Source organism: Cyanistes caeruleus, chromosome 37 (assembly GCF_971803275.1).
Source record: "Cyanistes caeruleus chromosome 37, bCyaCae1.hap1.1, whole genome shotgun sequence".
Taxonomy (NCBI): domain Eukaryota; kingdom Metazoa; phylum Chordata; class Aves; order Passeriformes; family Paridae; genus Cyanistes; species Cyanistes caeruleus.
In genome coordinates, this window is record NC_141738.1 from 982,080 (window position 1) to 1,004,867 (window position 22,788).

The window sequence follows — 22,788 nt, forward strand, 5'->3', positions numbered from 1 at the left end:
CTGTGTCACACCTGTGTCACCTGTGTCACCTGTCTGTCACCTGTGTCACACCTGTGTCACCTGTGTCACACCTGGACACACTGACCATAGAGATCCACCACGGCGTACACCTCTGCGACAGCGGGGACACCTGTGTCACTGTCACCTGTGTGTCACCTGTGTCACCTGTGTCACCTGTGTCACCTGTGTGTCACCTGTGTCACACCTGTGTCACACCTGTGTCACCTGTGTGTCACCTGTGTCACCTGTGTCACCTGTGTCACACCTGTGTGTCACCTGTGTGTCACCTGTGTCACCTGTCTGTCACCTGTGTCACCTGTGTCACACCTGTGTGTCACCTGTGTCACCTGTGTCACACCTGTGTGTCACCTGTGTCACCTGTGTCACACCTGTGTCACACCTGTGTGTCACCTGTGTCACACCTGTGTCACACCTGTGTGTCACCTGTCTGTCACCTGTGTCACACCTGTGTGTCACCTGTGTCACCTGTCTGTCACCTGTGTCACCTGTGTCACCTGTGTGTCACCTGTGTCACCTGTGTCACCTGTGTCACCTGTGTGTCACCTGTGTCACCTGTGTCACACCTGGACACACTGACCATAGAGATCCACCACAGCGTACACCTCTGCGACAGCGGGGACACCTGTGTCACTGTCACCTGTGTGTCACCTGTGTGTCACCTGTGTCACCTGTGTCACCGTCACTGTCACCTGTGTCACACCTGTCTGTCACCTGTGTCACCTGTGTCACACCTGTGTCACACCTGGACACACTGACCATAGAGATCCACCACGGCGTACACCTCTGCGACAGCGGGGACACCTGTGTCACTGTCACCTGTGTGTCACCTGTGTCACCTGTGTCACCTGTGTGTCACCTGTGTCACACCTGTGTCACCTGTGTGTCACACCTGTGCCACTGTCACCTTTGTGTCACCTGTGTCACCTGTGTCACCTGTCTGTGTCACCTGTGTCACACCTGTGTCACACCTGTGTCACCTGTCACTGTCACCTCAGTATCACCTGTGTCACTGTCACCTGTCACCTGTGTCACACCTGTGTCACCTGTGTCCCCTCAGTGCCACCACAGTGTGCACCTCTGGGCACAGCGGTGCCACCTCAGAGACAGCTCAGGTCCCTGATGTCACCCTGTCCCCAATGTCCCCAATGTCCCCCCAATGTCCCCAATGTCCCCAATGTCCCCAATGTCCCCCAATGTCCCCCAGTGTCCCCAATGTCCCCCCAATGTCCCCAATGTCCCCAATGTCCCCAATGTCCCCAATCCCCCCAATCCCCCCAATGTCCCCCCAATGTCCCCAATGTCCCCAATGACCCCAATGTCCCCAATGTCCCCAATGTCCCCCCAATGTCCCCAATGTCCCCAATGACCCCAATGTCCCCAATGTCCCCCCAATGTCCCCAATGTCCCCAATGACCCCAATGTCCCCAATGTCCCCAATCCCCCCAATCCCCCCAATGTCCCCCCAATGTCCCCCCAATGTCCCCAATGTCCCCAATGTCCCCAGTGATGTCCCCAATGTCCCCAGTGATGTCCCCAGTGATGTCCCCATACCTGGTGGCAGTCCCGAGCAGGCCACGCCCTGAGTGTCCCCAGTGTCCCCAATGTCCCCAGTGTCCCCGATGTCCCCAGTGATGTCCCCAATGTCCCCAGTGATGTCCCCAATTTCCCCAGTGATGTCCCCAGTGTCCCCAGTGTCCCCATACCTGGTGGCAGTCCCGAGCAGGCCACGCCCTGGGTGTCCCCAATGTCCCCAATGTCCCCAGTGTCCCCATACCTGGTGGCAGTCCCGAGCAGGCCACGCCCTGGGTGTCCCCAATGTCCCCAGTGTCCCCAGTGATGTCCCCATACCTGGTGGCAGTCCCGAGCAGGCCACGCCCTGGGTGTCCCCAATGTCCCCAATGTCCCCAGTGATGTCCCCAGTGTCCCCAGTGATGTCCCCATTGTCCCCAGTGTCCCCAGTGTCCCCATACCTGGTGGCAGTCCCGAGCAGGCCACGCCCTGGTCGGCGCCGTCGATGAAGTAGCGCAGGTCCCCTCCCCCCGTGCGCATCATCCCGATCCGGGCGCCCGTGCCCAGCGCGTCCAGGTCACAGCCGTAATTGTTCCTCATGGTGTTCCCGTCCTGCATGATGGCTGTGCCACTGTGGGGACACCGTGACACCATGGTGACATCACAGGAACACCAGGGACACAGCCCTGACACAGCCCTGACAGCCCTGACACAGCCATGGGGACACAGTGACACAGCCATGGGGACACAGCCATGGTCACAGGTCACAGCCGTAATTGTTCCTCATGGTGTTCCCGTCCTGCATGATGGCCGTGCCACTGTGGGGACATGGGGACACCGTGGGGACATGGGGACACAGCCCTGACACAGCCCTGACACAGCCATGGGGACACAGGGACACGGTGACACAGTGACACAGTGACACAGGTCACAGCCGTAATTGTTCCTCATGGTGTTCCCGTCCTGCATGATGGCCGTGCCACTGTGGGGACATGGGGACACCATGGTGACATCATGGTGACATCACAGGAACACCAGGGACACAGCCCTGACACAGCCATGGGGACACAGCCATGGTCACAGGTCACAGCCGTAATTGTTCCTCATGGTGTTCCCGTCCTGCATGATGGCCGTGCCACTGTGGGGACACCGTGGGGACATGGGGACACCGTGGGGACATGGGGACACAGCCCGGACACAGCCCTGACACAGCCCTGACAGCCCTGACACAGCCCTGACACAGCCATGGGGACAGTGACACAGTGACACGGTGACACAGGGACACAGTGACACAGGTCACAGGTCACAGCCGTAATTGTTCCTCATGGTGTTCCCGTCCTGCATGATGGCCGTGCCACTGTGGGGACACCGTGACACCATGGTGACACCATGGTGACATCACAGGAACACCATGGACACAGCCCTGACACAGCCATGGGGACACAGTGACACAGGGACACAGTGACACAGTGACACAGCCATGGTCACAGGTCACAGCCGTCATTGTTCCTCATGGTGTTCCCGTCCTGCATGATGGCCGTGCCACTGCAATGGGGACACCGTGGGGACACCGTGGGGACACCGTGGGGACACCAGGGACACAGCCCTGACACAGCCCTGACACAGCCATGGGGACACAGGGACACAGCCATGGTCACAGGTCACAGCCGTAATTGTTCCTCACGGTGTTCCCGTCCTGCGTGATGGCCGTGCCACTGCAATGGGGACATGGGGACATGGGGACATTGGGGACACCATGGGGACATCACAGGAACACCATGGACACAGCCCTGACACAGCCATGGGGACACAGCCATGGGGACACAGTGACACAGGGACACAGTGACACAGTGACACAGGGACACAGTGACACAGGTCACAGCCGTCATTGTTCCTCACGGTGTTCCCGTCCTGCATGATGGCCGTGCCACTGCAATGGGGACACGGTGACATTGGGGACACCGTGGGGACACCAGGGACACAGCCCTGACAGCCCTGACACAGCCATGGGGACACAGCCATGGGGACACAGTGACACAGTGACACAGTGACACAGTGACACAGTGACACAGGGACACAGTGACACAGTGACACAGTGACACAGTGACACAGTGACACAGTGACACAGTGACACAGGGACACAGTGACACAGTGACACAGGGACACAGTGACACAGGGACACAGTGACACAGGTCACAGCCGTAATTGTTCCTCACGGTGTTCCCGTCCTGCATGATGGCCGTGCCACTGCAATGGGGACACCGTGGGGACACCGTGGGGACACCAGGGACACAGCCCGGACACAGCCCTGACAGCCCTGACACAGCCATGGGGACACAGCCATGGGGACAGTGACACAGTGACACAGTGACACAGTGACACAGGTCACAGCCGTAATTGTTCCTCATGGTGTTCCCGTCCTGCATGATGGCCGTGCCACTGCAATGGGGACACCGTGGGGACACCGTGGGGACACCGTGGGGACACCACGGACACAGCCCTGACACAGCCATGACACAGCCATGGGGACACAGTGACACAGGTACACAGTGACACAGTGACACAGTGACACAGTGACACAGGGACACAGTGACACAGGGACACAGTGACACAGTGACACAGTGACACAGTGACACAGTGACACAGGTCACAGGTCACAGCCGTCATTGTTCCTCATGGTGTTCCCGTCCTGCATGATGGCCATGCCACTGTGGGGACACCGTGGGGACACCGTGGGGACACCGTGGGGACACCCCCAGGACACCCCAGGGACCCCTGGGGACATCAAGGACAGGAGGGACAAAGAGGGACCCCGGCTGACCCCTTTGGGGACATTGGTGTCCCCAGCTGTCCCCAGATGTGTACAGGTGTGCTCCAGGTGTGTCCCAGCTGTCCCCATGCCCCCCCAGGTGTCCCCAGGTGTCCCCAGGTGTCCCCAGGTGTGTCCCCAGCTGTCCCCAGGTGTCCCCAGCTGTGTCCCAGGTGTCCCCAGCTGTCCCCAGCTGTCCCCAGGTGTGTCCCCAGGTGTGCCCAGGTGTCCCCAGGCGTCCCAGCTGTCCCCAGGTGTGTCCCCAGCTGTCCCCAGCTGTCCCCATGCCCCCCCAGCTGTCCCCAGGTGTCCCCAGGTGTGTCCCCAGGTGTCCCCAGGTGTGTCCCAGCTGTCCCCAGGTGTGTCCCAGGTGTCCCCAGCTGTCCCCATGCCCCCCCAGGTGTCCCCAGCTGTCCCCAGCTGTCCCCAGCTGTCCCAGGTGTCCCCAGCTGTCCCCAGCTGTCCCAGGTGTCCCCAGGTGTCCCCAGCTGTCCCCAGGTGTCCCCACCTCAGCATCCAGGTGTCGTAGTCGATGTCTGTCATGGTGTTGGGGAACTCCAGGTCCTCGGGGCGGATGGCGGTGACACCTGGGGGCACACGGGGACACCTCTGTCACCCCAAGGTGTCCCCGAGGTCCCTCACGTCCATCCCAATGTCCCCAAATGGCCCCAAATGGCCCCAAAATGTCCCCAAAATGTTCACAAATGTCCCCAAATGTCCCCAAAATGCCCCCAAATTGTCCCAAAATGTCCCCAAATGGACACAAAATGTCCCCAAAATGTCCCCAGATGTCCCCAAAATGTCCCCAGATTTCCTCAAATATCCCCAAATTGTCCCCAAATGGACCCAAAATGGCTCTAAATGTCCTGAAATGTCCCCAAAATGTCCCCAAAATGTCCCCAAATGTCCTCAAAATGTCCCCAAAATGTCCCCAAATGTCCCCAAATTGTCCCAAAATGTCCCCAGATGTCCCCAAATGTCCCCAAATGTCCCCAAATGTCCTCAAAATGTCCCCAAATTGTCCCCAAATGTCCCCAAATGTCCCCAAATGTCCCCAAATTGTCCCCAAATGTCCCCAAAACGGCTCTAAATGTCCTGAAATGTCCCCAAAATGTCCCCAAATGTCCCCAAATGGCCCAAATGTCCTCAAAATGTCCCCAAATTGTCCCAAAATGTCCCAAAATGTCCCCAAATGTCCCCAAATATCCTCAAAATGTCCCCAAAATGTCCCCAAATGTCCCCAAATATCCTCAAAATGTCCCCAAAATGTCCCCAAATGTCCCCAAATGTCCCCAAAATGTCCCCAAATGGACCCAAAATGTCCCCAGGTGTCCCCAGGTGTCCCCAGGCTCCCCTCACCGGCCTCGATGGAGCCCGACCAGCGATCCACCATCTTCTGGATGACGATCTCGAACAGCTCCCCGTCCCTCAGCGCCCTGCGGCCCCAGAAACGGGGAAATTAACCCAAAAACGGGGAAAGGAACCCCGAAAATGGGGAAAGGAACCCCGAAAATGGGGAAATTGACCCCAAAAACGGGGAAAGGAACCCCGAAAATGGGGAAAGGAACCCCGAAAATGGGGAAAGGAACCCCAAAAACGGGGAAATTGACCCCAAAAACAGGGAAATTAACCCCAAAAACGGGGAAATTGACCCAAAAATGGGGAAATTGACCCAAAAATGGGGAAATTGACCCAAAAACGGGGAAATTGACCCCAAAAACGGGGAAAGTGACCCAAAAATGGGGAAATTGACCCAAAAATGGGGAAATTGACCCCAAAAATGGGGAAAGTGACCCAAAAACGGGGAAATTAACCCCAAAAACGGGGAAATTGACCCCAAAAATGGGGAAAGGAACCCCGAAAATGGGGAAATTGACCCAAAAACGGGGAAAGTGACCCAAAAACGGGGAAATTGACCCCAAAAACGGGGAAATTAACCCAAAAACGGGGAAATTGACCCCAAAAATGGGGAAATTGACCCAAAAACGGGGAAATTAACCCCAAAAACGGGGAAATTAACCCCGAAAATGGGGAAATTGACCCCAAAAACGGGGAAAGTGACCCAAAAATGGGGAAATTGACCCAAAAATGGGGAAATTGACCCAAAAATGGGGAAAGTGACCCAAAAAATGGGGAAAGTGACCCAAAAATGGGGAAATTGACCCAAAAATGGGGAAATTAACAGAAAAATGGGAAATAAACCCAAAAAATGGGGAATTAAACCCAAAAATGGGGAATTTTTTTTGGAATTCGGGAGATTTTTGGGTGGATTCTGGGATATTTTGGGACATTTTGGGATATTTGGGGATATTTTGGGTGGATTTTGGGATATTTTGGGATATTTTGGGATATTTTGGGGGGATTTTGGGATATTTTGGGATATTTTGGGATATTTTGGGGGGATTTTGGGATATTTTGGGATATTTTGGGATATTTTGGGATATTTTGGGTGGATTTTGGGATATTTTGGGATATTTTGGGATATTTTGGGGGGATTTTGGGATATTTTGGGATATTTTGGGATATTTTGGGGGGATTTTGGGATATTTTGGGATATTTTGGGATATTTTGGGGGGATTTTGGGATATTTTGGGATATTTTGGGATATTTTGGGATATTTTGGGATATTTTGGGATATTTTGGGATATTTTGGCTGGATTTTGGGATATTTTGGGATATTTTGGGTGGATTTTGGGATATTTTGGGTGGATTTTGGGATATTTTGGGATATTTTGGGTGGATTTTGGGATATTTTGGGATATTTTGGGATATTTTGGGATATTTTGGGATATTTTGGGATATTTTGGGATATTTTGGCTGGATTTTGGGATATTTTGGGATATTTTGGGTGGATTTTGGGATATTTTGGGATATTTTGGGTGGATTTTGGGTGGATTTTGGGATATTTTGGGATATTTTGGGATATTTTGGGATATTTTGGGATATTTTGGGTGGATTTTGGGATATTTTGGGTGGATTTTGGGATATTTTGGGATATTTTGGGTGGATTTTGGGACATTTTGGGATATTTTGGGATATTTTGGGTGGATTTTGGGACATTTTGGGATATTTTGGGATATTTTGGGTGGATTTTGGGATATTTTGGGATATTTTGGGATATTTTGGGATATTTTGGGTAGATTTTGGGATATTTTGGGTGGATTTTGGGATATTTTGGGTGGATTTTGGGATATTTTGGGGGTTTTTTTTGGGATGTCACGGCTCCAGGATGGAATTTTTTGGGAATTCCGGGGTTGGGTTTGGGTCAGATTTGGGTGATTTCAGTGGGGTTTTTTTGGGATTTCGGTATTTTCCCGATTCCAGGATGGATTTTTCTGGGAATTCCGGGGTTTTTGGGTGGATTTTGGGACATTTTGGGACATTTCGGGAAGGCTGACCGGTTGGAGATGACGATGGCGTCGTTGAACTCGGAGCGGCCGCTCCGGGGTTGGGTTTGGGTCAGATTTGGGTCAGATTTGGGTCAGATTTGGGTGATTTCAGTGGGGTTTTTTTGGGGATTTCACCATTCCAGGGTGGATTTTTTGGGGAATTCCGGGGTTTTTTTGGGAATTCTGGGGTTTTCGGGAACGCTGACCGGTTGGAGATGACGATGGCGTGGTTGAACTCGGAGCGGCCGCTCCGGGGTTGGATTTGGGTCAGGTTTGGGTGATTTTAGTGGGGTTTTTTTGGGATTTCACCATTCCAGGGTGGATTTTTTTGGGAATTCCGGGGTTTTTGGGATATTTTGGGACATTTTGGGACATTTCGGGATTGCTGACCGGTTGGAGATGACGATGGCGTCGTTGAACTCAGAGTGGCCGCTCCGGGGTTGGGTTTGGGTCAGATTTGGGTCAGGTTTGGGTGAGATTTGGGTGATTTCAGTGGGGTTTTTTTGGGATTTCACCATTCCAGGGTGGATTTTTTCCGGGATTTTGGGATTTTTGGGTGGATTTTGGGACATTTTGGGACATTTCGGGAAGGCTGACCGGTTGGAGATGACGATGGCGTCGCTGAACTCGGAGCGGCCGCTCCGGGGTTGGGTTTGGGGCAGGTTTGGGTCAGGTTTGGGTGATTTCAGTGGGGTTTTTTTGGGATTTCACCATTCCAGGATGGATTTTTTTGGGAATTCCGGGGTTTTTGGGATTGCTGACCGGTTGGAGATGACGATGGCGTCGTTGAACTCGGAGCGGCCGCTCCGGGGTTGGATTTGGGGCAGGTTTGGATCAGATTTGGGTCAGATTTGGGTGATTTCAGTGGGGTTTTTTTGGGGATTTCACCATTCCAGGGCGGATTTTTTTGGGAATTCCGGGGGTTTTTTGGGAATTCCGGGATTTTTGGGTGGATTTTGGGACACTTTGGGACATTTCGGGAAGGCTGACCGGTTGGAGATGACGATGGCGTCGTTGAACTCGGAGCGGCCGCTCCGGGGTTGGGTTTGGGTCAGATTTGGATGATTTTAGTGGGGTTTTTTTGGGAATTCCGGGGTTTTTGGGTGGATTTTGGGACATTTTGGGACATTTTGGGACATTTCGGGAAGGCTGACCGGTTGGAGATGACGATGGCGTCGTTGAACTCGGAGCGGCAGTTCTGGCGCAGCGCGGTGCGGCCGCCGTTGGTGATGACGGCGTTGGCGCCGTGCAGCCGGTGGAAGCGGAGGTCGCTCGGGGACGTCCCCGGGCTCTCGGGGCTGTCCCCGACGCTGTCACCGTCAGAGCCGTCCCCCAGCAGCGCCGCCACCTCTGCCGACGTCACACAACGTCCCCAAACGGCCCTCAAGGCCCCTCGGGTTGGGAGCGGTGTCCCCATGGCACCAATGTCCCCAAATGTCCCCAAAATGTCCCCAGAAACCCAAATGTCCCCAATGTCCCCATGGTCCCCAATGTCCCTAAAAATCCAAATGTCCCCAGAATCCCAAATGTCCCAAAATGTCCCCAAAATGTTCCCAATGTCCCCAACACCCCCAGTGTCCCCAGTGTCCCCCAATGTCACCAACCCCCTCTATGCCCTCAGTGTCCCCAATGTCCCCAACAATCCCAAAAGCCCAAAAACCCCCGATGTCCCCAATGTCCCCAATGTCCCCAAATCCTCCAGCGTCCCCAATGTCCCCAACACCCCCAATGTCCCCAATGTCCCCAATATCCCCAATGTCTCCCCAGTGCCCCCAATGTCCCCAGATGTCCCCAATGTCCCCAGTGTCCCCAATGTCCCCAATGTCCCCAGTGTCCCCAATGTCCCCCAATGTCCCCAATGTCCCCAATGTCCCCAATCCCCCCAATGTCCCCGATGTCCCCAATGTCCCCAATGTCCCCCAATGTCCCCAATGTCCCCCAATGTCCCCAATGTCCCCGATGTCCCCGATCCCCCCAATGTCCCCAACACCCCCAATGTCCCCAATCCCCCCAATGTCCCCCAGTGTCCCCAATGTCCCCAATGTCCCCCAGTGTCCCCAATGTCCTCTCAATGTCCCCAATGTCCCCAATGTCCCCAATGTCCCCAATGTCCCCAGTGTCCCCACCTCCCTCCTCCACGATGGTGGCCTGTGCCGCCTGTCCGTACAGGTCCTGACATGATGTCCCCAATGTCCCCAATGTCCCCAGGGTCCCCAAAATGTCCCCAATGTCCCCGATGTCCCCCAATCCCCCCAATCCCCCCAATGTCCCCAATGTCCCCAATCCCCCCAATGTCCCCAGTGTCCCCGATGTCCCCAGTGTCCCCAATGTCCTCTCAATGTCCCCAATGTCCCCAATGTCCCCAGTGTCCCCACCTCCCTCCTCCACGATGGTGGCCTGTGCCGCCTGTCCGTACAGGTCCACCACGGCGTAGACGTTGGCCGGGACGTTCCAGGCCGCGGGGCCCTGGGGGGCGCCGTTGACGAAGAAGTGCAGGGTCCCGTCGTCCCTGCGCACCACGCCCACCGTGTCCCCCGCCTGCGGGGACAGCGTCACCGGGGCGGGGCCGCCAGCGCCGCACGCGGCCACGACACGCCCGGAGTGCCTGAGGCGCACCTGGGACACCCTGACACACCTGGGACACCCTGACACACCCTGACACACCTGGGACACCCTGACACACCTGGGACACCCTGACACACCTGGGACACCCTGAAATACACCTGGGACACCCTGACACACCTGGGACACACCCTGAAATACACCCTGACACACCTGGGACACCCTGACACACCTGGGACACACCCTGAAATACACCTGGGACACCCTGACACACCTGGGACACCCTGACACACCTGGGACACCCTGACACACCTGGGACACACCTGGGACACCCTGACACACCTGGGACACCCTGAAATACACCTGGGACACCCTGAAATACACCCTGACACACCTGGGACACCCTGACATACACCTGGGACACACCTGGGACACCCTGACACACCTGGGACACCCTGACACACCTGGGACACCCTGACACACCCTGACACACCCTGACACACCTGGGACACCCTGACACACCTGGGACACCCTGACACACCCTGACATACACCTGGGACACCCTGACACACCTGGGACACCTGGGACACCTGGGACACCCTGACACACACCTGGGACACCCTGAAATACACCTGGGACACCCTGACACACCTGGGACACCCTGACACACCCTGACACACCCTGACACACACCTGGGACACCCTGACACACCTGGGACACCCTGACACACCTGGGACACCCTGACACACCTGGGACACCCTGACATACACCTGGGACACCCTGACACACACCTGACACACCCTGACACACCCTGACACACACCTGGGACACCCTGACACACCTGGGACACCCTGAAATACACCTGGGACACCCTGACACACCCTGACACACCCTGACACACCTGGGACACCCTGACACACCTGGGACACCCTGAAATACACCCTGACACACACCTGACACACCCTGACACACCCTGACACACCCTGACACACCTGGGACACCCTGACACACACCTGGGACACCCTGACACACCCTGACACACCCTGACACACCTGGGACACCCTGACACACCTGGGACACCCTGACACACCCTGACACACCTGGGACACCCTGACACACCTGGGACACCCTGACACACCCTGACACACCTGGGACACCCTGACACACCCTGACACACCTGGGACACCCTGACACACCCTGACATACACCTGGGACACCCTGACACACCTGGGACACCCTGACACACCTGATACACCCCTGTCACACCCCCTGTCACACCCCCTGTCACACCTGTCACACCTGTCACCCCCCCTGTCACACCCCTTGTCACACCTGTCACACCCCCTGTCACCCCCCCTGTCACACCCCCTGTCACACGCTGTCACACCTGACACACCTGTCACACCCCCTGTCACACCCCCTGTCACACCCCCTGTCACCCCTGTCACACCCCCTGTCACCCCTGTCACACCTGTCACACCTGTCACACCTGTCACACCCCCTGTCACACCTGTCACCCCTGTCACACCTGTCACACCCCCTGTCACACCCCTGTCACACCCCCTGTCACACCTGTCACACCCCCTGTCACACCTGTCACACCTGTCACACCTGTCACACCCCCTGTCACACCCCTGTCACACCCCCTGTCACACCCCTGTCACACCCCGTCACACCCCCTGTCACACCCCTGTCACACCCCTGTCACACCCCCTGTCACACCTGTCACACCCCCTGTCACCCCTGTCACACCCCTGTCACACCCCTGTCACACCTGTCACACCCCCTGTCACACCCTCTGTCACACCCCCTGTCACACCCCCTGTCACACCCCCTGTCACACCCCCTGTCACACCCCTGTCACACCCCTGTCACACCCCTGTCACACCTGTCACACCCCCTGTCACCCCTGTCACACCCCCTGTCACACCCCCTGTCACACCCCCTGTCACCCCTGTCACACCCCCTGTCACACCCCCTGTCACACCCCCTGTCACCCCTGTCACCCCTGTCACACCCCCTGTCACACCCCCTGTCACCCCTGTCACACCCCCTGTCACACCCCCTGTCACACCCCCTGTCACACCCCCTGTCACACCCCCTGTCACCCCTGTCACCCCTGTCACACCCCCTGTCACCCCTGTCACACCCCTGTCACACCCCCTGTCACACCTGTCACACCTGTCACACCCCCTGTCACACCCCCTGTCACACCCCCTGTCACACCCCCTGTCACACCCCCTGTCACACCCCGTCACACCCCCTGTCACACCCCCTGTCACAGTCACACCCCCTGTCACACCCCCTGTCACACCCCCTGTCACACGCTGTCACACCCCCTGTCACACCCCCTGTCACACGCTGTCACACCCCCTGTCACACCTGTCACCCCTGTCACACCCCCTGTCACACCCCTGTCACACCTGACACACCTGACACACCCCCTGTCACACCCCCTGTCACACCTGTCACACCCCCTGTCACACCTCCTGTCACCCCTGTCACACCCCCTGTCACACCCCCTGTCACACCCCCTGTCACCCCTGTCACACCCCCTGTCACACCTGTCACACCCCTGTCACCCCCGTCACACCCCCTGTCACACCCCCTGTCACACCCCCTGTCACCCCCGTCACACCCCCTGTCACACCCCCTGTCACACCCCCTGTCACCCCTGTCACACCCCCTGTCACACCCCTGTCACACCCCTGTCACACCTGTCACACAGTCACACCCCCTGTCACACCTGTCACACCTGTCACCCCTGTCACACCCCCTGTCACACCCCTGTCACACCCCTGTCACACCCCCTGTCACACCCCTGTCACACCCCTGTCACACCTGTCACACCCCCTGTCACACCCCCTGTCACACAGTCACACCCCTGTCACACCCCTGTCACACCCCTGTCACACCTGTCACACCCCCTGTCACACCCCCTGTCACACAGTCACACCCCCTGTCACACCTGACACACCTGTCACACGCTGTCACACCCCCTGTCACACCCTGTCACACCCCCTGCCCCGCCCCCGCCCCGCCCCGCACACCTTGAGCCGGTCCAGGTTGTGTCCGTACTCGTCCAGCACGGTGGTGCCGTTGTGCATCACCCCGTTCCCCGTCATCATCCACGTGCCTGGGGACATTGGGGACAGCGTTGGGGACAGTGGGGACAGTGGGGACAGTGGGGACAGCGTTGGGGACATTGGGGACAGTGGGGACATTGGGGACAGCGTTGGGGACATTGGGGACAGTGGGGACAGTGGGGACAGTGGGGACAGCGTTGGGGACATTGGGGACAGTGGGGACATTGGGGGACATTGGGGACATTGGGGGGGCGTTGGGGACATTGGGGACATTGGGGACATTGGGGGGACATCGGGGACATTGGGGACATTGGGGACATTGGGGGACATTGGGGACATTGGGGGGACATTGGGGGGACATTGGGAATTGTCACCTCAGGGACACACCTGAGCGCAGGTTGGTCATGGTGGGGTTGGGATGGTGACACAGGTGACACAGGGAGGTGACACAGGTGACACAGTGACACACCTGAGCGCAGGTTGGTCATGGTGGGGTTGGGATGGTGACACAGGGAGGTGACACAGGTGACACAGGTGACACAGGTGACACAGGTGACACACCTGAGCGCAGGTTGGTCATGGTGGGGTTGGGATGGTGACACAGGGAGGTGACACAGGTGACAGGTGACACACCTGAGCGCAGGTTGGTCATGGTGGGGTTGGGATGGTGACACACAGGTGACACAGGTGACACACAGGTGACACAGGGAGGTGACACAGTGACACACCTGAGCGCAGGTTGGTCATGGTGGGGTTGGGATGGTGACACAGGGAGGTGACACAGGTGACACAGGTGACACAGGTGACACAGGGAGGTGACACAGGTGACACAGGTGACACAGGTGACACAGGGAGGTGACACAGGTGACACAGGTGACACAGGTGACACAGGGAGGTGACACAGTGACACACCTGAGCGCAGGTTGGTCATGGTGGGGTTGGGATGGTGACACAGGGAGGTGACACAGGTGACAGGTGACACACCTGAGCGCAGGTTGGTCATGGTGGGGTTGGGATGGTGACACAGGGAGGTGACACAGGTGACACACAGGTGACAGGTGACACACCTGAGCGCAGGTTGGTCATGGTGGATGGCAGCTGCAGGTAGGCGGGGTTGTGGGTGGTGACGCCGATCTCGATGGACCCCGCCCACTTGTCCACCATCTTGTCCAGCCGCACCTGGAACAGCTCGTTGTCCCCCAGGGGCCGCGCACTCAGCACCACGCCGTGGTTAAAGTCATCGGTGGCACTGGGGACAGCGGGGACAGCCGGGACGTTGGGGACAGTGGGGACAGCCGGGGCGTTGGGGACAGTGGGGACGTTGGGGACAGCGGGGACAGCGGGGACATTGGGGACAGTGGGGACAGTGGGGACAGCGGGGACAGCGGGGACGTTGGGGACAGTGGGGACAGCCGGGGCGTTGGGGACAGCAGGGACAGTGGGGGAACATTGGGGACATTGGGGACATTTGGGACATCGGGGACATTGGGGACATTGGGGGGATTGGGAACATTGGGGGGACATTGGGGACATTGGGGACATTGGGGGACATTGGGGGACATTGGGGACATTGGGGACATTGGGACATTGGGGACATTGGGAAACATTGGGGGGACATTGGGGGACATTGGGGGACATTGGGGGACATTGGGGACATTGGGGGGACATTGGGGACATTGGGGACATTGGGGATATTGGGGGACATTGGGGACATTGGGGACACGGCAGCACCGCGTGTCCCTCGCTGGCACCCATCCCCCGATGTCCCCATGACCCTCACATCCCCTCAATGCCCCTGGTGTCCCCAGTGTCCCCAATCCTGAATGTCCCCAATGTGTCCCCAGTGTCCCCCAATGTCCCCAACGTCCCCAGTGTCCCCGGTGTCCCCAATGTCCCCAATGTCCCCAGTGTCCCCATGGTCACTCACTGTGGCCGCAGCGCCGTCCGGCCCTCGTTGGCCACGGTGTCCCCAATGTCCCCCCAATGTCCCCAATGTCCCCAATTTCCCCCCAATGTCCCCAATGTCCCCAATGTCCCCCCAATGTCCCCAATGTCCCCCCAATGTCCCCAATGTCCCCCCAATGTCCCCAATGTCCCCAATCCCCCCAATGTCCCCAATGTCCCCAATGTCCCCGCTGTCCCCAATATCCCCAATGTCCCCAATGTCCCCAATGTCCCCGCTGTCCCCAATGTCCCCAATGTCCCCAGTGTCCCCAGTGTCCCCATGGTCACTCACTGTGGCCGCAGCGCTGTCCGGCCCTCGTTGACCACGGTGTCCCCAATGTCCCCAATGTCCCCAATCCCCTCAATGTCCCCAATGTCCCCAATGTCCCCAATGTCCCCAATCCCCTCAATGTCCCCAATGTCCCCAATGTCCCCCAGTGTCCCCAATCCCCTCAGTGTCCCCAATGTCCCCGCTGTCCCCAATGTCCCCGCTGTCCCCAATGTCCCCAGTGTCCCCATGGTCACTCACTGTGGCCGCAGCGCTGTCCGGCCCTCGTTGACCACGGTGTCCCCAGTGTCCCCAATGCCCCCAATGTCCCCGCTGTCCCCAATGTCCCCAATGTCCCCGTGTCCCCGTGGTCACTCACTGTGGCCGCAGCGCTGTCCGGCCCTCGTTGACCACGGCCGCCTTCTGGCCGCAGTTGGGGTGGAAGAGCAGGCGCGGGGGCGGGGCGGGGGCGGGGCCGGGGGCGGGGCCGGGGGCGGGGCCGGGCGGCCGCCGCGGTGTCCCCAGGGTCCCCTCGGGTGACAGCGCGCGCAGGATGGCGTTGTTGCGGCGCAGGCGGTCGCTGTGGTTGTGGTTGTGCACGATTGTCACCTTCACCGCCATCCCGTACAGGTCCACCACGCCGTACACCAGCTGCGGCGTCAGCGTGGTCGCCACGCCTGCGGGGACACGGGACAGCGCGGGGACATGGGGGGACACCAGGGGACACGGGACAGCAGGGGACATGGGGGGACATGGGGACACGGGACAGCGCGGGGACATGGGGGGACATGGGGACACGGGACAGCGCGGGGACATGGGGACACCGGGGGACACGGGACAGCGGGGACACGGGACAGCGCGGGGACATGGGGGGACATCGTGGGGACACGGGACAGCGCGGGGACACGGGACAGCGCGGGGACATCATGGGGACACCGGGGGACACGGGACAGCGCGGGGACATGGGGGGACATGGGGACACGGGACAGCGCGGGGACATGGGGGGACACCAGGGGACACGGGACAGCGCGGGGACATGGGGGGACACCGGGGGGACACGGGACAGCGGGGACACGGGACAGCGCGGGGACATGGGGACACCGGGGGACACGGGACAGCGGGGGAACATGGGGACACCGGGGGGACAGCGGGACAGCAGGGGGACATGGGGACATGGGGGGACAGCAGGGGGACATGGGGGGACACCGGGGGGACACCGGGGGGACATGGGGGGACAGCGGGGGGACAGCGGGGGGACAGCATGGGGACAGCGTGGGGACATGGGGGGACATGGGGACACCGGGGGAACATGGGGGGACATGGGGACACCGTGGGGACACCGCAGGGACACCGTGGGGACATGGGGACATGGGGGGACATGGGGATACCGGGGGGACAACGTGGGGACACTGTGGGGACACGGAGGGGACATGGTGGGGACACAGCCTTGGGGGAGATTCTGGGGCTTTCGGACCCGATTTTGGGGGTTTTGGGGGTGATTTGAGATAATTTTGGGGTGATTTTGGGGTGATTCCGGGTGATTTTGGGGTGATTTTGGGGATGATTCTGGGTGATTTTGGGTGATTTAGGTAGTTTTGGGGTGATTTTGGATGATTGTGGGGTAATTCTGGGTGATTTTGGGGCGATTTTGGGTGATTTTGGGGTGATTTAGATGATTTTGGGTGATTTTGGGTGATTTTGGGGTGATTTTGGGGTGATTTTGGGGTGATTTGGGTGATTTTGGGGTGATTCTGGGGTAATTTTGGGATGATTTCGGTGATTTGGATGGTTTTGGGGTGATTCTGGGATGATTTTGGTGGTTTTGGGGGTGATCAGGTGATTTTGGATGAATTGGGATGATTTTGGGGTAATTTTGGATGATTTGGGGTGACTTGAGGTGATTGATTTGGGTGATTTGGACGTTTTTGGGATGATTTTGGGGTGATTTTGGGGTGATTTTGGATGATTTTGGGGTCATTTTGGGGTGATTTAGGGGTGATTTAGGTGTTTTTGGGATGATTTTGGGGTGATTTTGGGTGATTTGGGTGGTTTTAGGGTGGTTTGGGATGATTTGGAGGTTTTGGGGTGATTTTGGGATGATTTGGGTGATTTTGGGGTGATTTTGGGTGATTTAGGTAGTTTTGGGGTGATTTTGGGATGATTTGGGTGATTTTGGATGATTTTGGGGTGATTTGAGATGATTTTGGGAGATTTTGGGATGATTTGGATGATTTTGGGGTGATTTTGGATGATTTTTGGGGTGATTTTGGGATGATTTGGGTGATTTTGGGGTGATTCCGGGTGATTTTGGGGTGATTTTGGGGTGATTTTGGGGTGATTTTGGATGATTTTTGGGTGATTTTGGGATGATTTGGGTGATTTTGGGGTGATTCCGGGTGATTTTGGGGTGATTTTGGGGTGATTTTGGGATGATTTGGGTGATTTTGGGGTGATTCTGGGTGATTTTGGGGTGATTCCGGGTGATTTTGGGGCCGTACCTTGGTCCACGCCGTTGATGTAGAAGTGCAGGGCGTTGTTGGCCTTGCGGGTCAGGCCGATGTGATCCCCCTCCTGCGGGGACAGAGGTGTCACAGGGAGCCCCAAAACCCCCGGGATTCACCCCAAAAACGCCGGGATTCACCCCAAAAACACCGGGATTCACCCCAAAACCCCCGGGGATCACCCCAAAAACACCGGGATTCACCCCAAAACCCACAGGGAGCCCCAAAACCCCCGGGATTCACCCCAAAACCGCCAGGATTCACCCCAAAACCCACAGGGAGCCCCAAAACCTCCAGGATTCACCCCAAAACCCCCGGGATTCACCCCAAAACCCACAGGGAGCCCCAAAACTGCCGGGATTCACCCCAAAACCCCCAGGGAGCCCCAAAACCGCCGGGATTCACCCCAAAACCCCCGGGATTCACCCCAAAAACGCTGGAATTCACCCCAAAACCCCTGGAAGAATTCGGGGGTCCCGTGGGTGAATTTTGGGTGGATTTTGGGTGCATTTTGGGTGGATTTTGGGTGGATTTTGGGTGAATTTTGGGTGGATTTTGGGTGGATTTTGGGTAAATTTTGGGTGGATTTGGGGTGAATTTTGGGTGGATTTTGGGTTAATTTTGGGTTAATTTTGGGTTAATTTTGGGTGGATTTTGGGTGGATTTTGGGTGAATTTGGGGTTAATTTGGGGTGGATTTTGAGTGGATTTTGGGAGGATTTTGGGTGAATTTTGGGTGGATTTTGGGTGAATTTTGGGGGATTTTGGGTGAATTTTGGGTGGATTTTGGGTGAATTTTGCGTGGATTTTGGGTGAATTTTAAGACTCAAAAATAAAAAAAAATCCGTGAAATCATCCCAATTTCTGATCCATAAATGGAATTTTTTGGGGGATTTTTTAGGGATTTTTGGGATTTTGGGGTGTCCCGAACTCCCCCCGATTTTGGGGCGCCCGGAGCTGATTTTGGGGGTCCCGAGGGTGAATTTTGGGGTGATTTGGGTGGATTTTGGGTGAATTTTGGGTGGATTTTTGGGTGGATTTTGTGTGGATTTTGGGTGAATTTTGGGTGAATTTTGGGGGTCCCGAGGGTTAATTTTGGGTGAATTTTGGGTGAATTTGGGGAGATTTTAGGACTCAAAAATAAAAAAAATTCCATGAAATCACCCCAATTTCTGATCCATAAATGGAATTTTTTGGGGGATTTTTTAGGGATTTTTGGGATTTTGGGGTGTCCCGAACTCCCCCCGATTTTGGGGCGCCCGGAGCTGATTTTGGGGGTCCCGAGGGTGAATTTTGGGGTGATTTGGGTGGATTTTGGGTGAATTTGGGTTAATTTGGGGTGGATTTTGGGTGAATTTTGGGTGGATTTTGGGTGAATTTTGGGTGGATTTGGGGTGAATTTTGGGTGAATTTTGGGTGAATTTGGGGTTAATTTGGGTGGATTTTGGGTGGATTTTGCATGGATTTTTTTGGGTGAATTTTGGGTGGATTTTGGGTGAATTTTGGGTGGATTTTGGGTGGATTTTGGGTGAAGTTTGGGTGAATTTTAGGTGGATTTTGGGTGGATTTTGGGTGAATTTGGGGAGATTTTAGGACTCAAAAATAAAAAAAAATCCATGAAATCACCCCAATTTCTGATCCATAAATGGAATTTTTTGGGGGATTTTTTAGGGATTTTTGGGATTTTGGGGTGTCCCGAACTCCCCCCGATTTTGGGGCGCCCGGAGCTGATTTTGGGGGTCCCGAGAGTGAATTTTGGGGTGATTTGGGGGGATTTTGGGTGAATTTGGGTTAATTTGGGGTGGATTTTGGGTGGATTTTGGGTGAATTTTGGGTGGATTTTGGGTGGATTTTGGGTGGATTTGGGGTGAATTTGGGGTGGATTTGGGGTGGATTTTGAGTGGATTTTGCGTGGATTTTGGGTGGATTTGGGGTGAATTTTGCGTGGATTTTGGGTGAATTTTGGGTGAATTTTGGGTGAATTTTAGGTGGATTTTGGGTGGATTTTGGGTGAATTTGGGGAGATTTTAGGACTCAAAAATAAAAAAAAATCCGTGAAATCATCCCAATTTCTGATCCATAAATGGAATTTTTTGGGGGATTTTTTAGGGATTTTTGGGATTTTGGGGTGCCCCGAACTCCCCCCGATTTTGGGGCGCCCGGAGCTGATTTTGGGGGTCCCGAGGGTGAATTTTGGGGTGATTTGGGGGGATTTTGGGGCTCACCTGCAGCTCGTCCAGGCTGAACTCGCAGTACTCCCGGCGCGTCCCTTTGCCGTTGGTCAGGATCCCGCAGCCGCTCATCATGATCGTCCCTGCCACAAACCAAAATTTGGGGCTTTTTCCAGGGATTTTGGGGCTTTTCCCAAAATTTTGGAGTTTCCCCAAAAACCCTGCTGGGATTTTCCAGGGTTTTTGGGGTTCCTTGAGGCATTTTTTCCTGGATTTTAAGGGGTTTTTTATGCTAAAATCGGGGATTTTTGGGGTTTGTTTTGCCAAAATTTTTAAGTTTAATTTTCCCAAAATTTCAAGATTTTTTTCCTAGGATTTCAGGGAATTTTTCCTGGAATTTTGGGAGATTTTTCCCAAGATTTTGGGTGATTTTTCCTGGAATTTTGGGAGATTTTTCCTGGGATTTCAGGGGAATTTTTCCTGGGATTTCAGGGGAATTTTTCCCGGGATTTTTGGGGAATTTTTCCCAGAATTTTGGGAGATTTTTCCCGGGATTTCGGGAGATTTTTCCTGGGATTTTTGAAGATTTTTCCTGGGATTTTGGGAGATTTTTCCTGGGATTTTTCCCGGAATTTTGGGAGCTTTTTCCTGGGATTTTTGGGGGATTTTTCCCAGGATTTCAAGGAATTTTTCCGGTGATTTTTGGGGAATTTTTCCCGGGGTTTTTGGGGGATTTTTCCCAGGATTTCAGGGAATTTTTCCGGTGGTTTTTTGGGAATTTTTCCTGGGGTTTTGTGGGAATTTTTCCCAGGATTTCAGGGAATTTTCCCCGCAGTTTCTGGCTGTTTTTCCCGTGGTTTTTGGCTGTTTTCCCCGCAGTTTTTGGCCGTTTTTCCCATTGTTTTGGGGTGTTTTTCCTGGTGTTTTTGGGTGTTTTTTCCCGCGGTTTTTGGCTGTTTTTCCCAGGATTTCTGGGTGTTTTTCCCGTGGTTTTGGGTGTTTTTCCCTGTGGTTTTTGGCTGTTTTTCCCGGTGTTTTTGGGTGTTTTTCCCGTTGTTTTTGGCTGTTTTTCCCCGTGGTTTTGGGGTGTTTTTCCCGTTGTTTTTGGCTGTTTTTCCCGTGGTTTTTGGGTGTTTTCCCCGTGGTTTTTGGGTGTTTTTCCCGTTGTTTTTGGGTGTTTTTCCTGTTGTTTTCGGCTGTTTTCCCCGCGGTTTTGGGGTGTTTTTCCCGTTGTTTTGGGCTGTTTTTTCCCGCAGTTTGTGGCTGTTTTTCCCGGTGTTTTTGACTGTTTTTCCCGGTGTTTTTGGGTGTTTTTCCCGTTGTTTTGGGGTGTTTTTCCTGTTGTTTTTGGCTGTTTTTCCCGGTGTTTTGGGGTGTTTTTCCTGTTGTTTTTTGCTGTTTTTCCCCACGGTTTTTGGCTGTTTTTCCCGATGTTTGTGGCTGTTTTTCCTGCAGGTTTTGGCTGTTTTTCCCGCTGTTTTTGGCTGTTTTCCCCGTGGTTTTGGGGTGTTTTTCCCGGTGTTTTGGGGTGTTTTTCCCATGGTTTTGGGGGTATTTTTCCCGTTGTTTTGGGGTGTTTTTCCCAGGATTTCTGGGTGTTTTTCCCGGTGTTTTGGATTGTTTTCCCCGCGGTTTTTGGCTGTTTTCCCCGCGGTTTTTGGCTGTTTTCCCCGCGGTTTTTGGGTGTTCTTCCCGCAGTTTTTGGCTGTTTTCCCCGCGGTTTTTGGGTGTTTTCCCCGGTGTTTTTGGGTGTTTTTCCCGTTGTTTTTGGCTGTTTTTCCCGTTGTTTTTGGCTGTTTTCCCCGCGGTTTTTGGCTGTTTTTCCCGTGGTTTTTGGCTGTTTTTCCCGTGGTTTTGGGTGTTTTTCCTGTTGTTTTTGGCTGTTTTTCCCCACGGTTTTTGGCTGTTTTTCCCGCTGTTTTTGGCTGTTTTTCCCGTGGTTTTGGGGGTATTTTTCCCGTTGTTTTGGGGTGTTTTTCCCAGGATTTCTGGGTGTTTTCCCGGTGTTTTGGATTGTTTTCCCCGCGGTTTTTGGCTGTTTTCCCCGCGGTTTTTGGCTGTTTTCCCCGGTGTTTTTGGCTGTTTTTCCCGCGGTTTTTGGGGTGTTTTTCCCGCCGTTTTTGGCTGTTTTCCCCGTGGTTTTTGGCTGTTTTCCCGTTGTTTTTGGGTGTTTTCCCTGCGGTTTTTGGCTGTTTTTCCCCGGTGTTTTTGGCTGTTTTTCCCGCCGTTTTTGGCTGTTTTCCCCGGTGTTTTGGGGTGTTTTTTCCCGCAGTTTTTGGCTGTTTTCCCCGCGGTTTTTGGGGTGTTTTTCCCGCGGTTTTTGGCTGTTTTCCCCGTGGTTTTGGGGTGTTTTCCCGGTGTTTTTGGGTGTTTTTCCCGTTGTTTTTGGGGTGTTTTTCCCGCAGTTTTTGGCTGTTTTTCCCGCGGTTTTTGGCTGTTTTCCCCGGGGTTTTGGGGGTGTTTTTTCCCGCGGTTTTTGGGGAATTTTTCCCAGGATTTCAGGGAATTTTCCCGTTGTTTTTGGCTGTT

At 55.4% G+C, this 22,788-nt stretch overlaps 1 protein-coding gene across 1 annotated transcript in view; it reads right to left on the reverse strand.

Annotated features, from left to right (window-relative positions):
• Positions 1-22,788, reverse strand: part of NEURL4 (neuralized E3 ubiquitin protein ligase 4) — a gene marked incomplete at its 5' end in the record, with an annotated part of 57,563 nt that overhangs the window by 29,837 nt on the left and 4,938 nt on the right. Inside the window, 10 exons of the mRNA XM_086871706.1 lie at positions 1,992-2,161; positions 4,848-4,926; positions 5,699-5,775; positions 8,883-9,078; positions 10,104-10,266; positions 13,341-13,426; positions 14,444-14,625; positions 15,968-16,265; positions 18,087-18,159; positions 20,314-20,402. Of these exons, the coding sequence (XP_086727832.1) occupies positions 1,992-2,161; positions 4,848-4,926; positions 5,699-5,775; positions 8,883-9,078; positions 10,104-10,266; positions 13,341-13,426; positions 14,444-14,625; positions 15,968-16,265; positions 18,087-18,159; positions 20,314-20,402 (1,413 nt within the window). The remainder of the gene's footprint in view (positions 1-1,991; positions 2,162-4,847; positions 4,927-5,698; positions 5,776-8,882; positions 9,079-10,103; positions 10,267-13,340; positions 13,427-14,443; positions 14,626-15,967; positions 16,266-18,086; positions 18,160-20,313; positions 20,403-22,788) is intronic.